General features: G+C 35.7%; 1 protein-coding gene across 1 annotated transcript; it reads right to left on the bottom strand.

The window, feature by feature from the left end:
* Window positions 1-588: 588 nt before the first annotated feature.
* Window positions 589-9822, bottom strand: lgi2a (leucine-rich repeat LGI family, member 2a). Its single transcript, XM_073836819.1, has 8 exons — window positions 9529-9822; window positions 9281-9352; window positions 5726-5797; window positions 4599-4670; window positions 4438-4509; window positions 4110-4279; window positions 2124-2288; window positions 589-2052 (listed from the first exon to the last, which is right to left on the bottom strand). Exons 1-8 carry the CDS (start codon window positions 9750-9752, stop codon window positions 1235-1237), a joined length of 1665 nt encoding a protein of 554 aa, XP_073692920.1. The 5' UTR covers window positions 9753-9822; the 3' UTR covers window positions 589-1234.
* Between the last annotated feature and the right edge of the window lie 4944 nt (window positions 9823-14766).

Here is a 14766-nt window from a genome sequence, read left to right as displayed (position 1 = left end):
AGGTGACAAGTGCAACTCTTTTCTGCAGTCCATGCACTGTATGTTCGGCAGAAATGTCTTCTGATTCAGCAGGGCTGAGGAAAATGTTCTATATGTTATATAACGATTCTAATATATTAAAACAAATGTCAAGGCTCTCCCAGAATCTATTTAAAACTACACAGATGCATGATGTAATACTTATTACTGTGAACCTGATAATGCCATATCACTTCCCAGGCCTTTCCAGCAAAATGTCCAGCTGCTAAAGAAGGGGCTGCTGACGTGCCTTAAAGGAGTAGTACACTTTCATAACAACAATGCACAGATAATGTACTCACCCCCTTGTCATCCAAGATGTTCATTTCTTTCTTTCCTCAGTCATAAAGAAATTATGTTTTTTTGAGGAAAACCTTTCAGGATTTCTCTCTTTATAATGGATATGGATGGCGCCCCGAAGTTTGAACTTCCAAAATGCAGTTTAAATGCAGCTTTAAAATGCTCTAAACGATCCCAGTCGAGGATGAAGGGTCTTATCTAGCGAAACAATTGGTTATTTTCTAAACAAATTGACAGTTTATATACTTTTCAACCTCAAATGCTCGTCTTGTCTCATCTCGGTGCAGCCGAAGTCTGTGTGATTCGGGTAAATACAGTTAGGGTACGTCTAAAAACTCCCATCTCGTTGTCTTCCCTAACTTCAAAATCGCCTTAGATCGCTGCAAAAAGGTGATAGTGTTTACAAAGTGAACATACAAAGAAACTCAAACGCCCTTTACAAAAGAAGGTAAAAACCGCATTGTAGGACGATTTTGACATTGAAGACATAAACGAGATGGGAGTTTTTAGACATACCCTAACTGCATTGACGAGGATTATATTGACTACACATTCACTGCGCAGAGTCGAGACAAGAAGAGCATTTGAGGTCAAAAAGTAGATAAATTGTCAATTTGTTTTGAAAATAACCGATCGTTTCGCTAGATAAGACCCTTCCTCCTTGGCTGGGATAGTTTAGAGCCTTTTGAAGCTGCATTTAAACTGCATTTCGGAAGTTCAAACTTCGGGGCTCCATCCATATCCATGATAAAGAGAGAAATCCTGAAATGTTTTCCTAAAAAAAACACAATTTCTTTACGACTGAGGAAAGAAAGACATGAACATCTTGGATGACAAGGGGGTGAGTACATTATCTGTGCATTGTTGTTATGAAAGTGAACTAATCCTTTAACTGCGACTGTGTCCTAAACAGCACTCAAAGACTCAGATCAATGATGATATGCTCATAGATCTGTGTGCTGCCCTTAAAACTGGAGGCAAATAAGAAGTCCCTCCGGTCAGTGGAGACCACAGTGAAGGAACGTGGAGCCTGGATGTAGACCTCCTTGAAACGCTCAAAAACCTTCTCCTCAGCATCCCACAGGTAGACCTGCGAGAAGGTGTAGTCGCTTCCCAGAGCCAGGTAGTACCTTTCTTTGAAGGTAAACGGCTGCAGGATCATGGACCCTCTTGAAGGAAGGGCCTGAATCTCGGAGAACTCCTTAGCAGTCCAATGCAAGACTTTGGAGTCGCCGATGTATCGGGTCATGGCCAGATAAAGATCCTCCTTGATCCAGAAGGCCTTGACAGCGACTACATCTTCCATGTTTGGGATCTCCCCTTGCAAGGCAAACTTCTGAGTGCTCCTGCTCCACTGGTAGATGACTGGTACTTGGGAACGACTCGCTAGGATAAGATGGGCCTTGCCGTCCAAATTGACGAACTCTGCATCGGTATCACGAAACCATTCGTGAAGCGACTGGTAGGAGTAGAAACCCTTGTCGTTCCATTTGTAGAGGGTGGAAAGACCAGCCTTCGAGCTGTCAGCGATGATGAAGAACCATTCGTTGCCGATCTGAAAGGCCTCGATGTCATTCGGCTTGGAAATCTTGGAGACCTCAATGTCTTGGAACTTTGTGAACTTGCTTTGGTCTTCGTCAAACTTGTAGATGTGGGAGCCACCAAAGAGTTGCGCAACGATGACAAACACCTGGTCCTGGATGATCACAGACTTGCAGCCAACTATGGACTGACCTGAGATTAAAAGAAAACACATTGCATGAGAATTTTTTGGCCATACTTAATCCTTATCAGCATGACTGTACCTGTGATGTTGTCGTAACTCCTGAAGTTCATCTCGATGTGGTCCCACTGGAGCACCATGCAGCTCTCTATGTTGGGAGCAGCGATGGCCACGTACACGTCGTTCTTGTGGGAGAACGTGTCCACAGACAAAGACTCCGTAGCCACAGAGTGAAGAGGAATGAAATCTGGACAATACATGGTAAAAAACACATTACTAATTCTGTTTTGCATCTCATCACTGTTATGCTGCATGAAAACACTAAAGAGATATAAATAGGTTCAGATACAGTATCTCACAAAAGTGAGTACACCCCTCATATTTCTGCAACCACTTTAGTATATTTTGTACATTGCTCTCCAGCAAGATTGCCAAGACTATTAGAGGTTCAGTAACACCCTGAAACCGAGTTACACTACAGTGGTCAGAGTCATACAGAGGTGTTTTAAGATGGGTTCTATTCGGAACAGGCCTTGCAAGGGTTGATCAACGAAGTTATGTACTCTTTCTATGTGTCAGGTTCAAAACCTGGCTTCACAAAAACAGATGCATGAGTGCAGCCAGTATTGCTTTAAAGGTTGCAGAAGTAGAAGGTCAGCTTGTCAGTGCTCAGACCATACGTCGCACACTGCAACAAGTCGGTTTGCGTAGGCGTCATCCCAGATGAAAGCCTCTTCTAAAGCTGGCTCACAAAAAATCCCGCAAACGGTTTGCTGAAGACAACCTGTCTAAGAGCATGAATTACTGGAACCATATCCTGTGGTCTGATGAGACTACAAGATAAACTTGTTTGGCTCAGATGGTGTCCAGCATGTGTGGCGATGCCCTGGTGAGAAGCACCAAGAAACTTGTGTCTTGCCTCCAGTCAAGCATGGTGGTGGTAGCATCATGGTCTGGGGCTGCATGAGTGCTGCTGGTTCTGGGGAGCTGCGGCTCATTAAGGGAAACATGGATTCCATTATGTACTGTACATTCTGAAGCAGAATATGATGCCTTCCCTCCAGAAACTAGGCAGAACGGCAGTTTTCCAATAACCACCCCAAACACACCACCAAGTTGACAACAATAATGGCTGTAGTGATCTTTGTTTTGATTTTTTGTGTCATCCCATAAAATTGCCATTACCGTAACTGTCACTAACGAAACATTTGGTAGCGTTTCGGCAGTAACATCTTTGGCTTTTTGGGGTGTTATCCCATAAAATTGTCACTACCGAAATATATGGTGCCTTTTCGGTAGTAACATCTTTGAGTTTTTTGGGTGTCATCCCATAAAATTTTCACTACCTTAACAGTCACTACCTACCGAAACATTTGGTGCCGTTTCGGTGACATCTTTCACCGAAACATGTCATCATTGTTTTGGTAGTAACAAAAAGTAACATTATCTGAAATATTGTTAAAAATGCAATTGTTATATTTTTTTTTTATAAAATAGCAAAAATATATATTTACAATGTAGGTGTCAGCTAAATCTTAATAGGTCAATATAACCCTTCTTAATTAATTATGCATTTCTGTAGTGACAAATTTGAGGAAAGGACAAATATTCCAAAACCTGAAAATACAATATGAGAATTAACTGCACAATTACTAGAAATGTGTACCTTGGATATTATACAGTTTGAGTTTGCACACATACACATTTAAAAAAAAAAAAGACATTTCCAACTCTGACTTTGGACCAAGTCTGTAGAATGGCCCATATACAAGATATATGCAGATATACGAAATGCATCAGATCTTTTCTTCCATATTGTGATGTGCATCTGAGTGTAATCAGAATGTATCAAAATAAAAATAAAAACTCATTGGTTGTTGATTTGATTCATAGATATTCCACTCAAGTTTAAGCAAACTAAATGAGTCAACAGAGAGAAGTCATTTGACCGGACATTTTCATTAAATATCACAAGGTCAATAAAAAAAAAACAGCTATAAATAATAAACAAAATGCAGTGAATGGTATTTATAGTCTGCACCCAGCATGCACATGCTCATTCACATACCTGTAGAGATGCATTCGTTATGTAAGCTCGCCATGTCATTGAGCCGTTTGCCCTTCATCTCCTCAGGACCGGCGCAGAGGACGTCTGATACAGTGGCGTTCGTGCTCTTCAGCCACAACATCAGCCACTTCGCTCGACAATCACACTCAAAAACATTGCCCCTCAGGTCTCTGCAAGGAAACGTACATGAAAACATCAATAAGCATTGAACTTCTTATACAGTGTACATTTCTATAGGCTTAAAAAGACATTTTATCATATCATATTCGATGCACTCTACTATAATACAGTTATTGCTAAGTAAGCAAATACAGAAGCCTAGACTCACAGCTCTATCAATGAGTCCAGATCAATGAAAAGATCTCTGGGCAAAGCTTTAATGTTGTTGTTTGCCAAAGACCTGTAAGGGATACAGCAACACTTTAGAGTAAAGCAAAATAACTGGCAAATGTACTGTACATCCTCTTAATATGATAAAAAGTAACGTACAGATGAGTCAAATCCCTAAGTCCTCTGAAAGAGTATTTTGATGTTGTTTCAATCTTGTTGTTTTCTATAAACCTGCAGAGAGAAAATTAAGAGTAGAAAGTAAATAATTGATGATTGTCAGTGTATAGTACATGAAAAGGAGCCATTAGGATTAACTGAAACAACCATTAAAACATTAAATGTATTCATTTCAATTGAAAACATCTAAAACTGAAAAGATATTTCAATATGTAAACATTCAAAATCAGAGCTTCCCAATATATTCTTCGCTTAAATTAAGAGTTTACTCAAAGATGTACTATCCAAGATGTGAATGAGTTTGTTTCTTCAACAGAACTGATTTGGAGAAATATAGCATTACATCATTTGCTCACCAATGGATCCTCTGCAGTGAATGGGTGCCGTCAGAATTAGAGTCCAAACAGCTGATAAAAACATCACAGTAATCCACAAGTAATCCACACCACTCCAGTCCATCAGTTAACATCTTGTGAGGTAAAAAGATGCATGTTTGTAAGTAACAATTCCAACATTAAGGTGTTTTAACTTTAAATAGTCACTTCTGGCTATTATTAAAAATATGAGTCCATAATAAGTCAAAAAAATGCTCTCACATTAAAATCCAGCCACATATTTGTTAATGTTAATGTTAAGACCTTTTTCGCTTGTAAACAGTGCTTCATCTGAGCACATTTCTCTCCTGTTTCAGACAAGACTACTTGTTTTTTTTACAGTAGAAAGAACATTATAGATAGAGGACTCTTGTTTTAGCCAGAAGCAACAGTTTGATATTAAAAACGTCTTAATGATGGATTTATTTCTTACAAACATGTTGCTTTTCACTTCACAGGATGTTAACTGATGGGCTGGAGTTGTGTGAATTAGTTGTGATGTTTTTATCAGCTGTTTGGACTCTCGTTCTCACGGCACCCATTCACTGCAGTGGATCCATTGGTGAGCAAGTGATGTAATGCTACATTTCTCCAAATCTGATGAAGAAACTAACTCATCTACATCTTGGATGGTCTGCGGGAGAGTAAATATTTGCATTTTTGGGTGAACTATTTCTTTCATCTATAACATAATGACTTTTTTAAAGAATGAAATAACAATTAAACAAAACTCACAGATACTCCAGGTGCGGGAGGCCAGAAAATGCATCGTCTCTTATTGTGGTGAGGGCATTGGAGTTCAGCAACCTGTCAGAGTTTACAGCCACAATCATTCCCAAAAATCATTATCGTTGTAATTATACCAAGCCAAGGCTGTGTGTTTACATTGCAGTGCAATGCACACAGATAAAAAGTGCCCCGTCACTGTCAGTGAGTGCCGGGACAGGCACATATTTCTCTATATCTCGACGTCAGTGTATCAAATCGCTGACATCCTGCAATACGCCAATGACAGCATGGAAAAGTCACTAGAGTCACTGTGTTCTCAGTGTCAAGAAAACCGTCACTATCTGGAAGCAAATGTGCCCTGACTTATTAAATAGCTAGGGGGGGGAGTGAAAAAAGCCTTTCTATTTGTCATCTGTCACCTTCAACTGCTTCGTTGAGGAGTACACTGGATTCCAGTGCTAAATAACTGAGGACAAAACACGTTTGAAAAAATAGTTCAACTAAATTTCTACTTAATGGCTAAATGCATTATTGTATAGATATGCCCTATAGACCAGTCCCTGTTGTGCAAAACTGGATCGTTTTTGGTAGATTTTGTAGATTTTTGGTAGATATTTTGGTAGAACTGGCCTAATCTGGTAGGTGTTTTCTTTTTGCAATACCATGCAAATGCACACAAAAAAAATTGTGACTCTGGACAACAAAGTAAGAAATTAGCCTGGGTATATTTGTAGCATTGTGTTAAAAATGATCAATTTTTCCATAATGGCAAAAATCATTAGGATATTAAGTAAAGATCATGTTCCATGAAGATATTTCCTACTAAATATATCAAAACTTGCATTTCAAACTTCATTTGGACAACTTTAAAGGTGCCCTCAGCTTCCAGATTTTCAAATAGTTCCATCTCAGTCAAATATTCTCCTATCCTAACAAACAATATATTAATGGTAAGCTTGATTATTTAAAAAACAAATTGACCCATATGACCAGTCTCGTGGTCCAGGGTCACAATTATTCTCCAATTGTACATTAGACAGCTAATTTAATCCCAAAAGCTGTCTGTTTTTGAGGTTATCCAACACTGCTGTGCAAAACTGGACATTTTTGGTAGAATTGGTGTAATTCTAAGACGCTTTCTTTTTGCAATACCATGCAAATGCAAATTTGTGACCATGGACTACGAAACCAGTCTTAAGTTGCATGTGTATATTTGTAGCAATAGCCAACAATACATTGTATGGGTCAAAATTATCGTTTTTTTTATGCCAAAAATCACTGGGATATTAAGTAAAGATCATGCTCCATGAAGATATTTTGTAAATTTCCAACCGTAAATATATCAAAACTTAATTTTTGATTAGTAATATGCAGTGCTAAGGACTTCATTTGGACAACTTTAAAGGCAATTTTCTCAATATTTAGATTTTTTGCACCCTCAGATTCCAGATTTTCAAATAGTTGTATCTTGGCCAAGTATTACAAACCATACATCAATGGAAAACTTATTTATTCAGCTTTCAAATGATGTATAAATCTTAATTTACAAAAAAGAAAGCAGTCTGTTTTTGTGGCAATCCAACACTACTGTGCAAAACTGGACTGTTTTTGGTAGATTTGATAGAATTTTGGTAGAATTGGCATAATTTGGTAGGCGTTTTCTTTTTGCAATACCATGCACATGAAAATTTGTAGCGATAGCCAACAATTGTATGGGCCAAAATGATTTTTCAAAAATCATTAGGATATTAAGTAAATATGTTCCAAGAAGATATTTTGTCAATTTTTTCAAAACTTAATTTTTGATTAGTAATATGCATTGCTAAGGACCTCATTCGGACAACTTTAAAAGCAATTTTCTCAATATTTAAATTTTTTTTTTTTTTTTTTGCAGCCTCGGATTCCAGATTTTTAAATAGTTGTTTCTCGGCCAAATATTATCCTATCCTAACAAACCATACTTCAATGGAAAGCTTATTTATTCAGTATGAATCTCAATGATTTACCCTTATGACTGGTTTTGTGGTCCAGGGTCACATTTATTAAAACACTCTTCAGTATAAATTAAATTGTTTTTAATCCACATTTTTTCTTTTCAGTTCAAATTAAAGATTTTGGTTTATGCAAATATGACTGAAAACCCCAGAGCAATTTAATCTACGAAACATGATCAAATCTATAAATTGTTCTACAAATGCAAAGTTTACGAGAATATGCATTGCTAAGGACTTCATTTGGACAACTTTAAAGGCGTTTTTTTTTTTTTTTTTTTCAGATTCCAGATTTTCAAATAGTTGTAACTAATCCAAATATTGTCCTGTCATAACAAACATCAACATGTATCAGTGGAGAGCTTATTTATTCAGTATGTATACATTTCAATTTAAAAAAAATGGCTGGTTTTGTGGTTCAGGGTCACATTTATCAAAAAACTCTTTAGTATAAGTTTGTTTTTAATCCACATTTTTTCTTTTCAGTTCAAGTGGAAGATTTTGGTTTATGCAAATATGACTGAAAACCCCAGAGCAATTTTCTTCTGTGACACATGATCAAATCTACAAATGCCAAGTTTACCAGAAGCACATATTCCAAAGTGAATCAATATCATGTCATACACATTTGTGATCCTGGACCTCAAAACCAGTCTTAAGTAGCATGGCTATATTAATAGCAATAACCAAAAAACACACTGTATTGATCAAAATTATCAATTTTTCTTTTATGCCAAAAATAACTATTAAGTAAATATATCAAAACTCAATTTTTGATTAGTAATATGCATTGCTAAAGACTTCACTTGGACAACTTTAAAGGCGATTTTCTCAGATTCAAAATTTTCAAATAGTTGTAGCTCAGCCAAATAGTGTCCTATCCTAACAAACATCAACATGCATCAGTGGAGATCTTATTTATTCAGCTATTTATATATAAAAAGACCCTTATGGCTGGTTTTGTGGTCCAGGGTCACATTTATCAAAACACTCTTTAGTATAAATTAAACTGTTTTTAATCCACATTTTTTTTCTTTTCAGTTCAAGTGGAAGATTTTGGTTTATGCAAATATGACTGAAAACCCCAGAGCAATTTTCATCTACGAAACATGATCAAATCTATAAATTGTTCTACAAATGCAAAGTTTACGAGAATATGCATTGCTAAGGACTTCATTTGGACAACTTTAAATGTGATAAATAGTTGTATCTCAGCCAAATATTGTCCTGTCATAACAAACATCAACATGCATCAGTGGAGAGCTTATTTATTCAGTAGGCTATGTATAAATTTCTATGTAAAAAAAAAAAAAAAAAAGGCTGGTTTTGTGGTCCAGGGTCACATTTTTCAAAACACTCTTTAGTATAAAATTGTGTTTAATCCACATTTTTTCTTTTCAGTTCAAGTGGAAGATTTTGGTTTATGCAAATGTGACTGAAAACCCCAGAGCAATTTTCTTCTATGACACATGATCAAACCTACACATGCCAAGTTTACCAGAAGCACAGTTCCCAAAGTGAATCAATATCATGTCACACACATTAGCTTAGTCAGATGAGCTTCACTTACAGTAACTGTAAGGATGGGATGTGTGAGAACATCGCCTCCTTGACCTCAGAGAAGGTCCCATTCACAATACTCCTGCAAAACACCAGTCATATGAGACAATCATGACAAGCCTGACACAAAACGAGACCCTGTTACATACATTAGAATAGGAATATAACAGCAACCTGGTGCTGAAATGCTATATTTCCACCTTCAAACACATGTGCAGCCTACTAAGTGATCTAATGCAGAGGCTTGTGGAGACTTACAGTGAACTGACATCGTTGGGAATGAATCGCGGGACATACGAAGACCCGACGCAGATAATAGACTCCTTGGAGCAGCTACACGAGGACGGGCATCTAAAAACCTTTTTCCCCGCGCTCCCTAACAAGGCTAGGCATAATACCAGCGCCGATATGATCAAGACAGTCCGCATGTTGTTCGTCAGGCTCGCATGTGTGAATCCGGAGCAGATCGCCGTCGCCGTCATCCACCCTGCAGCATCAAATGCAGCACTGAAGCTCCTGACATCAGCAGTTCGGCTGCAGCTCTCTCCTCTCAGGACTTATTTATTTATTAGGGCGCCCAATAACGGCGGATGCTGGTTAAACATCCTCGATGATGATTACTGTTATACCTACACTATGTAGCAAATGTTCAGTCAGGAATGCTGATGTATATGCAGTTATTCTAAAAAATAAATACATTTCTCTTCCATTTTAGAGAATGGAGAGATTTTTTCTTCTTGTAAAATTTGAGGAGCATCATCAAAGTCCACATGAAATCACTCGCAGTGCAGTTTTTCTTTTCTGTGTTAATGTATTTCCTGCTGAGACAGGATATTGAGGTATACAGTATATGCAATCCTTCTGATAAACATAAAGACATTTTCTCTTCTATTTTAGAGAATGGAGAGATTTTTTGTCTTGTCAGTTTTGAGGAGCATCATCAAAGTCCACATGAAATCACTCGCAGTGCAGTTTTTCTTTTCTGTGTTAATGTATTTCCTGCTGAGACAGGATATTGAGTATATGCAATCCTTCTGATAAAATTAAAGACATTTTCTTTTCTATTTTAGAGAATGGAGAAATTTTTTCTTTTTGTAAATTTTGAGGATCATCGTCAAAGTCCACATGAAATCACTCACAGTGCAGTTTTTCTTTTCTGTGTTAATGTATTTCCTGCTGAAACAGGATGTTGAGGTATATAGTATATGCAGTCCTTCTGATAAAAATAAAGACATTTTCTTTTCTTTTTTAAAGAATGGAAAGATTTTTTGCTGTTATTTTGAGGAGCATCATCAAAGTCCACATGAAATCACTCGCAGTGCAGTTTTTCTTTCCTGTGTTAATGTATTTCCTGCTGAAACAGGATGTTGAGGTATACAGTATATGCAATCCCTCTGATAAAAATAAAGACATTTTCTCTTCTATTTTAGAGAATGGAGAGATTTTTTGTCTTGTCAGTTTTGAGGAGCAACATCAAAGTCCACATGAAATCACTCGCAGTGCAGTTTTTCTTTTCTGTGTTAATGTATTTCCTGCTGAGACAGGATATTGAGTATATGCAATCCTTCTGATAAAATTAAAGACATTTTCTTTTCTATTTTAGAGAATGGAGAAATTTTTTCTTTTTGTAAATTTTGAGGATCATCGTCAAAGTCCACATGAAATCACTCAGTGCAGTTTTTCTTTTGTGTGTTAATGTATTTCCTGCTGAAACAGGATGTTGAGGTATATAGTATATGCAGTCCTTCTGATAAAAATAAAGACATTTTCTTTTCTTTTTTAAAGAATTGAAAGATTTTTTGTTTTGTTATTTTGAGGAACATCATCAAAGTCCACATGAAATCACTCACAGTGCAGTTTTTCTTTTCTGTGTTAATGTATTTCCTGCTGAAACAGGATGTTGAGGTATACAGTATATGCAATCCTTCTGATAAACATAGACATTTTCTCTTCTATTTTAGAGAATGGAGAGATTTTTTGTCTTGTCAGTTTTGAGGAGCAACATCAAAGTCCACATGAAATCACTCGCAGTGCAGTTTTTCTTTTCTGTGTTAATGTATTTCCTGCTGAGACAGGATGTTGAGTATATGCAATCCTTCTGATAAAAATAAAGACATTTTCTCTTCCATTTTAAAGAATGGAAAGATTTTTTGTTTTGTTATTTTGAGGAGCATCATCAAAGTCCACATGAAATCACTCGCAGTGCAGTTTTTCTTTTCTGTGTTAATGTATTTCCTGCTGAAACAGGATGTTGAGGTATATAGTATATGCAGTCCTTCTGATAAAAATAAAGACATTTTCTTTTCTTTTTTAAAGAATGGAAAGATTTTTTGTTTTGTTATTTTGAGGAGCATCATCAAAGTCCACATGAAATCACTCGCAGTGCAGTTTTTCTTTTCTGTGTTAATGTATTTCCTGCTGAAACAGGATGTTGAGGTATACAGTATATGCAATCCCTCTGATAAAAATAAAGACATTTTCTCTTCTATTTTAGAGAATGAAGAGATTTTTTGTCTTGTCAGTTTTGAGGAGCAACATCAAAGTCCACATGAAATCACTCGCAGTGCAGTTTTTCTTTCCTGTTTTAATGTATTTCCTGCTGAAACAGGATGTTGAGGTATACAGTATATGCAATCCCTCTGATAAAAATAAAGACATTTTCTCTTCTATTTTAGAGAATGGAGAGATTTTTTGTCTTGTCAGTTTTGAGGAGCAACATCAAAGTCCACATGAAATCAATCGCAGTGCAGTTTTTCTTTTGTGTGTTAATGTATTTCTTGCTGATACAGGATGTTGAGTATATGCAGTCCTTCTGATAAAAATAAAGACATTTTCTGTTCTATTTTAAAGAATGGAGAGATTTTTTGTCTTGTCAGTTTTGAGGAGCATCATTTAAGTCCAGATGAAATCACTTCCAGTGCAGTTTTTCTTTCCTGTTTTAATGTATTTCCTTCTGAAACAGGATGTTGAGGCCAAACCTGTTTATACATTATATTGCAAATGTTCAGTCAGGAGTCCTGATATATATGCAGTTCTTCTAAAAAGAAATACATTTTCGCTTCCATTTTAGAGAATGGAGAGATTTTTTCTTCTTGTAAAATTTAAGGAGCATCATCAAAGTCCACATGAAATCACTCGCAGTGAAGTTTTTCTTTTCTGTGTTAATGTATTTCCTGCTGAAACAGGATGTTGAGGCAGGACCTGTTTTTTACATTATATGGCAAATGTTTAGTCAGGAATTATATATGCAGTACTTCTGAGAAAAATGATATATTTGTTCTTCCATTTTATAGAATGGAGAAATTTTTCCTTTTGTAAATTTTGAGGAGCAACATCAAAGTCCACATGAAATCACTCCCAGTGCAGTTTTTCTTTCCTGTTTGATGTATTTCCTGCTAAAACAGGATGTTGAGGCAGAACTGTTCATGAGAAAGCTAATACATTAAATAGCAAATTTTCAGTCAGGAATATTGAATTATATGCAGTCCTGATAAAAATAACAAAAATTCTCCATTTTAGAGAATGGAGAGATTTTTCCTCTTATTTTGAGGAGCATCGTCAACGTCCACGTGAAATCCCTCGCAGCACAGTATTTCTTTCCTGTTTTAATGTATTTCCTGCTGAAACAGGATGTTGAGGCAGAACCTGTTCATTAAGAAAAAAGCTATGACCTTACAGCCATAAACCACAATTTTTAGATATTTTTGCAATAGCATAAAAATATAGCCAGAAATACAGCTTGAAAGCTGCAGTCCATAACTTTTGGCGCTCTATCAGTTAAAAATCAGAGCCGCATGCATCTTGCAGAAAACACCGGGCTACTCCAGAAAGGTTCCTACCAGAACCAGTCAGAATATAAAAACTTATTATAGATGCACTCACAATACATTTTGTAAATTTTTAGCACAAAATACCAGCTTAAGTATGAATGCAACTGAACATTACATTTAGGGGACTGCAAGATTAAAATTATTTAAAATACAAAATACATTTTTAAAATGATTCAACACTTAAAATGCAAAAATACTCTTAAATTAATTGCCAAATTTTATTTATATTAAATAATTGCTTTTTTTCTTTATTTTCTTTTTTTATTATTATAAATGACTGCATTTGAAGAACTTCTGTGGCATCAAGAAAACTGCTTTGCTATATTTTATTGCTTCCTTTCTTTTAAAAAAAGTACAGTGAAAAAAATGGTGGTGAAAGAATTTTCAATCAGAAATTGCAATTTTGACAAAGAATTATTAAGTAATAAAATAACTTATTAAATTAAAAGGCACATTTTGAGGTAGAAAACTAAAATTTTCTTGTAAAACAGTAATCTTTTTTCAGTTTTAGCTACAACTGTAAAATAGAATTTTTTACAGTTTACAAAAATATCGACATTAATCAATATTAGTTATTTAATTCATTGTTTTATTTTATTTATTTATAAATTAATTATTATAATTAATTGGTTAATTTGACTATTAATTATTTTATTTTTATTTATTTACTTAGTTTCTATTACTAAAAATGTGGGGCTTTATGTGACCCTGGGCCACAAAACCAGTCATAAATAGCACGGTTATATTTATAGCAATAGTCAAAAAAATACATTGTATGTCAAAATTGTCAAAATTATCGATTTTTCTTTTATGCCAAAAATCATTAGGATATTAAGTAAAGATCATGTTCCATGAAGATATTTTGTAAATTTCAAAATCAAAACTTAATTTTTTATTAGTAATGTGCATTGCTAAGAACTTCATTTGGACAACTTTAAAGAAGATTTTCTCAATATTTAGATTTTTTTTTGGCCCCTCAGATTCCAGATTTTCAAATAGTTGTATCTCGACCAAATGTTGTCCTATCAATGGAAAGCTTATTTATTTAGCTTTCAGGTGCATATATGAATTGCAATTTCATAAAACTGACCCACTGTATTACCTAACCGTAAATGTGTGGAAAACACATGAAACATGAAAGAAAGCATGCTATTCTGCCCTACAAAGCAAAAAGGCAGTAACTGCATTTTTGGTCAAAAATGAGTTATTATCATTTTCATGACATTCAAGGCATCCTTTGTTATGTGACAAAATATCTTATCTCAAATGTGTGATTTCGCGGCATCCTCACGGGACGGTTTTAACATTGGATAACAGGCTGGATGACAGGATAACTTTAAAGTCATTTTTCTCAGTTCTGCACTCGGCGTAGTTACTGCCTTTTTGCTTTGTAGGGCCGTTTTATGGGTATGTTTTTTTTATCTAAAAGAGAAATCCCAATTCAGTATTCAAATATGTAAGTTAAGGGTAGATGTGATTGATGATGAGAGGAAGTGAATAAGTGTAGGCTAAGAGGTTGGTAAAAGCTGCATTAGCAAAACAGTTAGATAAACAGTAAGAGGAGAGTTTATTACTAAGAGAGTAAGCGCAGGAGAGGTAGAGGACTGAGACAGAAGGCTTGCAGAGAACAGCAGAGGCTGATCTCACATAAATCATGAGCAGAAAT

The sequence above is a fragment of the Garra rufa genome, chromosome 3, assembly GCF_049309525.1.
Source record: "Garra rufa chromosome 3, GarRuf1.0, whole genome shotgun sequence".
Taxonomy (NCBI): Eukaryota; Metazoa; Chordata; class Actinopteri; order Cypriniformes; family Cyprinidae; genus Garra; species Garra rufa.
This window is presented reverse-complemented; position numbering and strand designations above follow the sequence as displayed.